Source organism: Podarcis muralis, chromosome 6 (assembly GCF_964188315.1).
Source record: "Podarcis muralis chromosome 6, rPodMur119.hap1.1, whole genome shotgun sequence".
In the NCBI taxonomy this organism is placed as follows: Eukaryota; Metazoa; Chordata; class Lepidosauria; order Squamata; family Lacertidae; genus Podarcis; species Podarcis muralis.
In genome coordinates, this window is record NC_135660.1 from 48,859,467 (window position 1) to 48,871,805 (window position 12,339).

The following is a 12,339-nucleotide window of genomic DNA, read 5'->3' on the forward strand; positions in this document are numbered from 1 at the left end:
CAAGCTACCCCATCCATGAACAGCCATAGATGCTTTAGGAAAAGGCCCTCAGAGCCACTGAGGCAGAAGTTGGCAAAAGGCAGTCCTAGCCACTGAGGTTACATGTTCATTGAGTGACAGAGGTGGTTTCAGGAGTGCTCCCAAACTACACATTTGTTCCTTCAGGGAGAGTAAGACCACGTTGAGGGCAGGCAATTTACTAATTTATTGGAACCAGTCCTCAATGGCATCCAGATACTGCATCCAGATACTCAAGGCCATTCCTGCTTCAGATGTAACAAAGAAATAGAGTTGGGTATCATCCCCCTATTTATGACACTTTGCTCCAAAACTCCTAATGGCTTCATGTAGATGGTAATATCCCCTTTCATGCAGTGGTAATCTCACGAGATGAAATAAGTACTGTTTCAACCTTCTCCAAAGCCCAGCATGATGAAATATTCCCCAACCCTTCTCACAGGAACTTGGAGAGGGCTGGGTTATTATTTCATGTCACAGTAAAATATACACCTGTCTCTGAGGTTTCTCCCGCTAATGCTGGGAGGTGTGTGAACATATGAAGCTGCTTTAAGCCTATTCAGACTCCTGATTCATCAAGTGGCTACATTCTCGTTCAATACCATCTACTCTGACTAACAGTTGCTATGCAAGGTATCAAGCTGTGTCTTTTCTAAACCTGCATCCTAAGATTCTTTAAGCTGGATATGTGGGAAATTGAATCTGAGACCTTGCCTATACAAACCACATGCTTTATCACTGAGCTACAGCTTCCTCCCTTTTATGTTGGAACCTGGTGGAATGGCAGTGCCTCTGACAACCAGGTTCATAGACTTGGTCAAATCCCCATTAGTCACAATTGAATTTCCAGGAGCCACCCAGTCACAGTACTGAACCCAAGCTACATATTTTTTTGTTTTTTTAAAGAGCCTGCTTACATATGACATTCTTCATGTCCAAAGCATCCACAATGTAAGCCAGGGTCTGCCTTGGAATTCTTGAGCTCTTACTTACTTTGCCAACCCTTTATTAGGAATTACAAATTCTTGAGCTCTCCTTGAGACAAAGAGGATGCTGGGAGGAAATTGTGGGAAGAGCACACTGCCTGCTTTTCTCAATCTGTCTGGGTTTTTTTTTTTTTTAATTATCTCATGTGTAATTATGTTTACTCATCTTCTTCTCAGTCCCTAGAGACAATTAGCCACTCAAGAAGAAATAATAAAATAGATAGACAGGGGGCAGTTAGTGGCTTCTGCTTCCCTGTGTGTTTGCCTGTTATCCCCTCTGGCCTTTACTACTTTTCTCTGAGGGAGCTTTTGAATTCTCAAGAGACAGAGCCTGTTTTATATGTGACTTGCTGTGATCAATGTAATGTGTATTTAGGCTGTAAGCCTTGTGCACACATGCAGGCATGCACACATGCACACACACCCATTTTCCTTGATGCAAAAAGCACTTGTTCCTTTCCAAACCTGGACAGTGAATTAAGAGGAAGTTAAACTAAAATCTTTCCCAGCTCTCTCTCTGTGTGCACATATGAGTATACTCTGGTGCAGGCTTGAAAAAGCACACACAAGTTAGTCCAGTTGCTTAATGGGCAAACCTATGGACAATGCAGGCTATTTTCAGATCATTGTGGTTGCATATCTGTAATGGCACAAATACCATTGCTATTGGTAGCTATTGACCGTGTATGGTTAAACTTAATCTTAAACTGAAAATCTTAAATGGAAAAGAAAGATTGGATCATGTATTGACATGCATTTGTAACTTCTTTCCTTGTCTGATGTATATCAAACAAAAAATAGGATAATATCATAATTGAGCAATCTATGCCAATTTGTTGGCTTTTTGGTGAAAAAAGAGAAAAACAAAACCCATCTCCATATGATATTCTTGCATACTGCAGAGTGTTTTAGTCCCCCATAGTGATGAAATGAATAATTTAAACAGGCAGCTCTGATACCACAGCCTCTTTAAAGGTTCCCATTTCCTTTAATGCTGTAGAGACTGCTTTTACTTGGTTAATATGAAACTGCTGTGTCTGAGATATCCAAATAGTAAAAAGGGGGTAGGATATGCTATGTCCATTATACAAGTTCTATGGTTTGTATGACTAAGGCTTTAGTATAGATACTCTGTTGAATACTAGGGGTTTCATAATGTTAAGGGTGCCACAAATAACCATTGAAATTAAAAGAAGTCTAAAACTTACCGTTTACTTGCTAGGTGAAGTATTAACTGCTTTCTCATTTGGCATTTTGTTTGTAAATTGATCGGCTTGAAAGTTTTTCTTTTGTCTTGAAAGTTGAAAGTTGATACACTGTATCAGATTTAAATTCAATATATGCATTCAGATTGAATTGCCAGCTAAATCTGCAAACCTGTTTTCAAAGAAGGGAGAAAAATGTAAAACATTGGAAATAAAATTAGTTTACATTCTGCATTTTGAATTCAAACCTCAGCTTTAATCTTGCTTTCAAGGGTGGGGGGCACCAAATTGTAACAATTAATGCAGTGTGGTAGCTTGAGCACAGACCAGTTCACATGAGGGCCAGGAAAGAGTGAGACCTTTCAAATATTGTGCTTGAAAGTTTAGTTTAAAGCTAGCTTTCCCCCCAGTGATGTTATAATTTTTCAGTTTTTATGTAATAGGTTTTTCATATGCTTGGCTACTGAATGCTGTTACATGCTCAACTTTCATTTGGCATATTCCCAGAAGCTAGCTAGGTGTCTTGCATGGAAAGCTCAATGTTAGGATTCCCCAGTTGCCTCATACACCATGGGAAAAGACCAAATACATCAAAAGGATTTTGAACAAAGCTGCAATTTTTATCACATCTAGTTTAATCCAATAAGAATTGCCCGGTATGATGCCTTGCAGTCTAATCTGTGTTAGTATCCCGGTGCAGGAGGGAGATTGTTTAATCATGGATGCCTGCTTCCAATTGAGGAAAAGGCAGTGCATCAGTTCTCCCCAAAGCAGCAACTCATGAAGATCTCTTACAGTCCAGTTTAGCTGAATCTCCCCCCACAAAAAGCTAACCCTTGTTTGTTTGTCTGCATGCTTTCTTCCCTTTTGGAGCACTGAGTTCACTATGTGATTATAATCAACTGGATTTCAGGCTTTGTGTTCGGCCTTTTGAGACGTAGCAGTTCTTTGTTTAAAAGTTTTTTAATACAGTACAGTATAGGAAGGAAACTGAACAGGATAAAAAAGAAATCTCCCCTGGTCTTATTGATTTGTTGTTTTGATATTTGCACTTCCATTCTTGGTATAGCTATACCAAATATAAAGATTAGATTGTAATTCCTGCTTGCTCTCCAATATAATATCACTTCTCTCTGACCTGGCGTATATCCAAGAGGTTCACATAATCAGACATTTGGTTAAACAGAGTTAGGGAAGTGTGAAATGACATAGGGATCATTTGATTTGAGGGAGGGAATTCAGTGAATGAAAATCAGGATTTGGGGCTTGCCCCTATTGAACTTAATGAGAATTTTTTTTTCTGTGTATGCTGTGCTTTGCTAGCTTCATTTTGGGGAAGGGATTTAATTTAAAGATCCCGCCAAAAGTGCTGGTAATTTCTGTATTGCATTTGACATCCTGTTGTCAAAACTACTTTGTGATAACTTTCTTTAGAGATTTTCCCATCAAATGGGTATCCATTAGAGGGCTCTCGAGGTTTTGAGATGATCAGCCTTGATAGTGATGACTCCGGAGCCTTGCTTGCTCACATTTTTTCCCCTTTCTCTTTTTGTTTTACAGAAAAGGTCACGGATTGCCTACAGTGACGAGGTGCGGAATGAGCTCCTAGGGGATGATGGGAATTCCTCAGAGATCCAGGTAGGATGCTAATCAAGAAGCCCTAGTGGGTGGCTGGAGGGTGAAGGAGGTCATTGGCACACTGGGCTTCTCAAGCTGCTCCTTAACAGCATTAGTAACAACTCATGTGGAAGTGATACTGTTTAATGCAAAGCTGGGGTCTTAATCAACTTCAAAATGTTTCTTGGAGATCTTACAATTTAACCCTTTACCTTGTGCTCGCTGTCTGCTATCTTTTCGTTTTTTAAAAAAAGGGGGGGTGGAATCTTTTCTTCTCTTCTTCTTTATTATTTGGTACTTAAGGAATAACTTGAAACACAATGTTTGCCAACAAAGCCAAGGTCTTCACCTCAAACACATGTAAAAGGAATAAAAAATTACATAATGCAGCTTTGATAAGAATGAAGCATAATTAAATCAACACTGGCAGGCAAAACAAATGAAAATGAGCTTTCAAAATCTGTCAGTTTCTCTGTTTCTATGTAGGTTGTCTTCTCTGAATCAGATATTCTTCTCTTGAGTAAAACTGCAAATTATGCTCAAAAGTATACCATTTGAATAGATACAGTATAAAATACTGGTGTTTTAAGGGAAGAACTATATGCCTGTTAATTAATCTTATTATGTTCTGTGTTCATTACACTGTAACCAATGTCCTAGTAGAATTATCCCCCCCCCCATTATTAAACAAGTATTTTCACAGCTTAACACATTATTGTATCTATATAAAGCTTTAGCTATAGGTTTTTTTTAAAGACCTGTTCCCAGGTTTGTCTACTTTGAGACCTTCCTACATGAAGAAGTTAATTCAAACTTGACAGAATTAGATTGAAGTTTTAAATGCCTAATAACAAAGAAATGGTGTGTGAAGTTAGAAGAAAGTCTAATATTAAAGAAAGTTTCTTACTGATTTCAATTTGAACTTTCCTTTCATAATGTTTCTAATTCTAAAAACTTGGTAATACTTGAATACATTTGTATGTATTAAATTATTGTTTCTTTTAACATGTGGTGTTAGAGAGCAAAGTTCTGTACTTGCCATATGTTGCATTAAAATTAGCTCGTACACTTAGGATATAGCCTAATTAAGGACCCAGCTACTGCTGATTAAGAACTTTTAAGTTCCATTGTATTGTGACAGTTATGCTTCATTCTCCTATTGAAATCATTGGGATTATAAAGCATATAACGTTGACTAGATTGTGGTCCTGCCTTTATAGCCTACAGCTTCTTAATGTGCAATTATTTAATAAGGGTATTGTCCAAACTCCCTATAAGTTTGAAAGATATTCTAAAAGTGGGCATCATTTTCAGACAAAAAACATTGGACATTCAGATACCATGGACAAAGTTCAAACCTCAAAAAAAGAGGTTTAGGCTCCTGGATTCAAATTCTATTGCTTGTTTTCAGATTGCACAGTAAATTACATGTGACACCAGCCTTGAAAGAAAAGTTATGATAAAAACTCTAGTTTAAAACAGAGTTTATTCTTTTGTAGAATAGTTTTTTTTTTACTTTTGTTCTCAACCTTTAAGGTTGAAAACTACTGACTGATACTTTTTATGTATGTCAGCGATATATTTGTAGATTGTGTATTTATGAAAGGAGGAAGAAACTAACTGAAATTAATTCAAGAAATATCATTCTGTGGCAAACGTTGGTCAAAATATAAATGCAAGAAAATATTGTTTCTTTTCCTAAATATTGACATTATACCTATACCCTAGTTTGCCAAAATTGACAGATTTGTCTTTTTCAGTGCTATTTTTCTAGAAAAAGAGGTGCTGGAACTAACCAGCATCCCTTGTTCTCTTATAATGGCAATGGCGCCCACCTGAGAGGTGCTGGGACTGAGTTCCAGCAAGTTCCGGCTAAATAAAAGCCCTGGTTGTCTTCCCTCTCAGGGATATTGGGCAGTATTCTATAATACTTTATTTCTTGTTTCATGTTACTAGTAAGACTATCCATAATGAGAAGCACAATTATCAGTCTGTATCACTCAGCTCTTTTGGGGCCTAGATTTAGAAAGCCTTATAGCTTTAGCACCCAAAGGATATATGTAAAGTGTGAAGAATTTCAATATGTCCAATGCTCAGATTCATTTCTGTAACACTAGTGTAGAACACCTTGATTTATATATTAAAAGTCGTGGATCTGTCAAATTCATTTGCTGCTGTTTGACCGTTTAATCAGGTTAAGGTTAAATTGCAGAAATGAAAGTGGTTTGTCCACCACTCTAATCCCCAAATGTAACATAAATCAATACATAAATCACTGAAAAGCAGATGCTGCATAAAAATAACTGTCTTGGGTTTTGGCAAAGTAGGAGTATTGACCTCTTCACGCCACCTGATAAATATCTGAATAGAGACTTAGCCAAGAGAGCTAGAAACTTCTAAAGTCAGGGAGCTCTAGATCAGTGTCAGTAATATTAAACATATTCAGTTTTTGAGAATGTGAACTCTGTGTGTAATACATTTAAGCATATGTGATTGTGAGGAATATGGTACCTGTTGATTCACTCTGTCTAGTGGTTTTTCAGAGGTATACTGGTATAACTTTGTTATTCTACTACGTATACAGAATTGGATATCAAATAATTTGCGAACGACTCCTAGTTGGAAACAATAAAGAATGTGAAATATTTGAAATTCTATATTGTGGCATTTTGGTTCTGTGCTGTTGACAACATTGTCTAAGATGATTTTCATGATTTGTTGCCTACTTTAAGGCAATGGCAGACCCAAGATAGGTATATTAATGTATGTAAAAGCTGCTATTCCCAGTCTGTGTTTTTTCTCTGTAAAAACAAACATCCTTGATAGGGATAAATGGCTTTGGGCTCACTATATTCTGGATTTAGTTAATTTCTTGGCTTTGTGTTGATTAATTTTCTTCCAATTTAAATCGAGTGAAACATAATCAGATGTAGCACATTTTGCAGTACAAAGGCAGGAGGGAAAAACCGGATGGTTCATAGTTGGGTTATCTTTTCCCTCCAGGAGCACACTTTACTAATTTATAGTAAACAATTAAATGTTGTCCATTACACATCACAGAATGAGAATATATATATAAACGGTGTAGTATTTTAAACACTCTAGTATTTTCAGCTGGTCTTTGTAATTATGTCTGGCTGCATTCATCAAATCGCTTGAAAGGCCCAGTTGCTTCAATGCAGCAATACAGTACTAGGTTGTACCTTCCACTTAATATTGTGCGGTTACTGGAGAGGGTGGTGGGCCTGTTGTTCAGAAAAAGAAGCATATCATTCATTAATAAATTGTTTGCTTGCAAATATATATTGGGTATTCATTTGGTATTTACAAATTCCACAATTTGATATGAAACGCTGTTTTCTTTCTGAAATTAGATTTGTTGGGCTAATGTGAGAAAATTCTTAATTAGACTTTTTCAGTTGGTCTAAAATGAAAAAAAAAAGTACATCAAGGCAGCATATATGCTACCTATAGAACATAAATATTTTGTGGTGATATGGTTACCTAATTTTTGACAACTAAGCTCTGATAATGTAAGATTTGGACTTGCTGTGCATAAAGTGTGTCAAAACTCCAGAAACAGACCAGGGGGTGAAGTTGGTCAATTTAATTCCCCAAGATCTAAAGGAGGTCTGTATCACTTCATATAGCCCTGGCAGAGCAGATCATTACCAGTCACAAATCTGTTCGTTACATGCCGAGAGTTTATAGCAAAATAAATAGACTGTCATCACAAGTTCAGAAAATTGTGTGTTCGACCCACGATAATGTGTAAAGGGCGTTTAATAGAGTTCAGCATTTATTCGTTATCTGTATGCGGGCAGAGACGGCAGTAGCGTTATCAGCTTCTTGGGCGGGGGGGAATTCGGTAGTTCTCCATGTCACGTGACGTGCCTCACAGACGTGCACACACTCTGCGACGCAGTTTTGATTCTACTCACAGCAGAAGGCTTAGCCACAAGAGATTCCACTGGTTCAAACCAGCGTAAACCAGATTTTTTTTTTTTTTTAGTCTACAAAGGAACAGATTACCGCTTGTATCAAATTGGAAAAAAGGAGAATCTTTGTTTCAGAAAATATGCTGATTATCATAACCTAAAATGGTGGCTACACACATTTTAATGCTGTTTGAATTTGACAAGCTTTATATAGTACATTTTTAAAATAGCAGTTGCAGAATTTCATCGAGTGCCATCATTGTTAAATGGGGGAAAATCTTTTGTTAATTTGAATGAATTTCTTTCAGTCATCATTTAAAAAAGAAAATCTGCCATTACTTAGCTTAGTTGCAAATTCTATGCAGAGCTTAAATTCAGCCATGCAGCACAAACAAGATAGAACATTTTTTTTTGTTTGGGACCTATTGAAAAAACAAATGTGGATCATTTTAAAACTCTCATTGACTGTGGCAGAGTGTCATGCCCCAAATGGTCTCTATTGCAGGAAAGTAGTTTTAAACTTTGGCCCTTAAAGTATCACAGCCAGCTGAGGAATGGTGACCTCAAGGGTGTGGGGGGTGGGTGGGAATAGTGCTGCGAGAAGTGAGGGGGAAGCAAGAAAGCAAATGAAAGAGTGATTCCTAGCAAAGGGCTTTAAATTTTAGGGCAGGTGGGATGGGGATGGAGAATGCCTGTGTGTTTACTTGATAGCAGATCCTTGGAAAGCTTCTTTTCTAAAGAGCTATTAACTGCAGCAGCTTGCTTTCCCAGTGATCAGAAGCACCATCTCTTGTTTTGTTTGGCAGCGGTACATCTTTTAGTTTTAGAGTGACACCTAAGGGGGCATCTTCCGTTTCTTCTTTAATTGGAAACTTCCTGGCTGTAGAAAAAAAAGGTTATCTGTTTAAAATTAGTGCATAAATTGGTGTGGTCAGTGCAAAAGTGGCCACCTTAATTGCCAAAATAAGGTAGCCACAATGAGAGAATATTCACCCTTGTTTAGTAGCAAGCCATCATTCCTTCTGTATTTGTTGCAAATGAATAGGTGTGCTTCTTTGTACCCCAGCACAACTGACTAATGTTCTAAATGAAGAATATTTTGAAGTATAACTGACTAGATCAGTTGAAAGGATCCCTGCTACTGTAGCTTTAGGAAAAGTAGGCAACTAAAAGGGGGGAGGGTTAGCAATGATAATAGCTTTGGGAGATAAATTCTGTAAAAGATAGTGTAGTCAAAATTATGTTATGTACAGTAATTCTGTACCATTACATTAGTTAATTTGTTCATCCATTCATTTTTAACATAAGTAATAATATGCCATACTAAATTCCATAGGCATATTATTATTTTTAAAAGTAGCTGTGTTAAAGTAGAGCAGGCATTTGCAAGATATACACAATCTAACTGATGCCTCAGTAGCCACTTACTATAGTTATTCTGATCAAGATAATATATGAGAGAAATAAAAAGGCAGGTGTCAGTACTAAAAAATAGAAAAACATTCTGAAAACTTGTATATACAAAATCACTTCAACTGTACTATCTTAGAAGAGAGGAATAGTAAACTTGTTTTCCCCCTTTATATTATAGACTTCTATGAAGTCATTCCCCTTTATTTCATGATGGTGTCTTAGATGTGGTTTAAAAGAGAATTTCACACTATTCTCTTTGTTTAATGTGACAGTGTGAGAAAGTGATCTTTATTCGTTCAAAAAACTCTGCATGTAGTCTATGTTTAGGTTCTTTTAATGTGTTTGTCTGTGATTTTTAAATGCTAAACATGTAAACAGATAAATTGTCAATGTTAATTCTGTATCCTGTCACACAACTGATCTTTCTTTCCTGCCATTTCTTTCCTTTTTATCTTTTTTTGTGCGTTCATGTTGCAGTTGATAAAATTACGTGAAGAGGTGAGTACTTCCTTGCTTTTTGTTGTCTAGCTTTTCCTTTAAAGCTGGTTTTCCAAATCTGAAGTAGATCTTTTTGGTCATTGTTACAGGGAAATAAGTACAAAGCAAAAGATATTGATTACAGTGCTTAAAAATGTTCCAGCACTCTCTTTCTTTCTTTTTATTTTTTCTTTCTTTCTTTCTTTTCTTTTTCCTCCTATAATAACTATACACTTACATGGGAATCCCTAGATCAAACCTTTAAAATTAACATTCTTTGATAGCACAGAGAAAGGGGATAATTTATAGACACTGGAAAAAAGAAGGAAAACTACTATTTGATCTCTATTAGAATACCATGATCTAATCAGATCCTGTAATGATATCTGCATCACACAATCTTTGATGGAGTAAATACCTTTATATCCCAGCATTACTATAGAAGGTACAGTGTTAGGGGTGGGGGAGAATCTCTGCTTGAAGCAGATACCAGCAATACAGCAGTATGTATACCTGCCGGCATACCAAACAGTATGAAAATACTGCATGCATGTTGAAAATAGAAGCCAGGTAGATGTACACTCAGTCGTGTCTCAGTATTTATTATTTATTTGTGCATATGCTGTAGAGAATGCAGATCAGAGTTCCTTTTGCTTGCACCCTATGAAATGACCTGAAGTGGCAGCAATACGTCTAAGCAGATATGAAAAGCACCTGATGGTCATTTCCTGACAGCCACTAGCATATATATATATATTTTAAGGTTCCCCTCAGTCTTATTTTATAGTACAGCAAATGCTTACACTATTATTTTTGTTTTAAAAAATCAAATTACTTTCTCTTAGAGGTTTGGTCTAGTAAACGTTGCTAGGGAACCAGTTTTCTTAGGTGGCTGTGTAGTGACACCTCAGATTTCCTAGCAGCGAAAGAGTGAACACAGCAAACTCTGCTTGTTTCGTCTTGCGGTTGGTGGATGACACTGTTGATACAATCTAAATGTGTTTAATTCAAAAGAGGTCAGAGGCAAGGGGCACTTTCAAGTGCTGATGCTCATACTTGGAGAGAACGCAAGCAAATGTAACGCAAGCAAAATTCAGGGGAATTCTTGGTCTCAAGATTTTCTTATTAGATTAAGATTATTTGATCAATCATTCACTTTTAATTCCTGATTGCTATACAACTTGCAGCATAAAGGTTTGATGTGATGACGAAAGTATGCAGCTGAACAAGCATGTCCTTGCATTCTTTTCTAAATTCTTCTTATTAATGTAGCATCATCAGTGTACATAGTGCTTTGCAGAATAACATAAGCAAAAGACAGGCTTCTGCCCCGAGGAACTTACAGTTAAAATTTTCATGGAGAGAGAAAGGAAGGAAGGAAAAAGATTGCAAAGGCAGAGAAGGGAGAGGTATGGTAATAGGAAATATATGGATACTTAAATCACATACTTGGGTTTTATTTCGGCTCTGGAATAGTCCATAGACCATAGTAATTGTACAGTTCTATTTTTTAAAAAAACTTAACATGGTAAACAAGCATATGAATGTCATGATTTTTTACCTGGCCATTTCAGACTACATACATTCAGAAGACATACATTCTATAAATACAAAGCTAAACTTTTTCCTGAGTATGTATGCATATTTTTTTATAATATATAATTATAAGTTGTGATATAAAGTAATCATGGAAATATATGTGACAAGGCTAATTGTAAACGGAAAATCAAGGTTTATTAATAGATCTTATAATTAAAGTGGTTAATTAGATATAGACAAAAATCCATTTTAAATTTTAGCAGACTCAAGGGGGGAAAGTGGCTTTTACTGAATACCTGGACTACTTTTTTGTCAGTTTTTAAAAATGCCTGTCAATGACATGTATTCTGGATTGTATTTCCTTGCTGTTGGCTCACTTTGTAAGTCCTATCATTTTGTCATTTTCTTGCTACATAATATTTTGGGGAGCATATTAAATGCATAGCTAATAAAGGGAGTGGAAGTCAAGATCAAAGAGTAGAATGCGAAATGCAGTGCAAGCTTCACTGCAATTTCTAGTTACCGTATTAGCTGTAGGATAAGCTGTAAAAGGAGTGGTGTTTTATATAGAGTATAAAATGCACATTAAAGCCCAAATGATGGCTATTGCAGTGATTCACCAAGGTTCTAAACTAGTCAAATAGTAAAACATCAAGGCTTTCCCAATTACAGTTCTCCTAAGGAGGTATGATCTTAAAAGCAATTGTGATTTTTCCCATACTGTTTGTTAATAAAATGTACAGTTCCTCTCATTACAAAGCTGTGTTCCAGCACAGATGTCTTAGGCAGAATTCTATGGAGGCTGTGCTGCTCTGTTTTCTTTTAGTTTCTGAGATCTCAGTTTGAATCCAGCCCACATGGAACGACTAAATCTCTAGCTGTAGCTTGCCACTTTGCAAAACTTCCATCTGTAACTCCATGGAGAAGCTCTTTGTGAAGCTAAAAGACAGCCTGAGTCACCTCGCACTACTTCATATACAAAAGGCAGGGGGATAGGGTGGGGAAATGAATTTGGCGGGGGGGTAGTGGAAGTGTTGAAAGCACCAGCCGCTGATGTTAGGTCATTGCTTTTCGTGACCGAAGGAACAATATTTCTCCGAAACGGAAAAGTAAATAACACAACCACTTACAGGGGGGGAAGGAGGT

General features: G+C 36.8%; 1 protein-coding gene across 4 annotated transcripts in view; it reads left to right on the forward strand.

The window, feature by feature from the left end:
* The window catches only part of VTI1A (vesicle transport through interaction with t-SNAREs 1A), a 233,904-nt gene that overhangs the window by 39,533 nt on the left and 182,032 nt on the right, over positions 1-12,339 (forward strand). For 2 of the 4 annotated variants that reach the window (XM_028730279.2, XM_028730276.2), the window contains exons 4-5: positions 3,770-3,847; positions 9,655-9,675. In XM_028730279.2, coding sequence (XP_028586112.2) covers positions 3,770-3,847; positions 9,655-9,675 — 99 coding nt within the window. The remainder of the gene's footprint in view (positions 1-3,769; positions 3,848-9,654; positions 9,676-12,339) is intronic. The other 2 variants (XM_028730280.2, XM_028730278.2) reach the window with 1 other exon arrangement.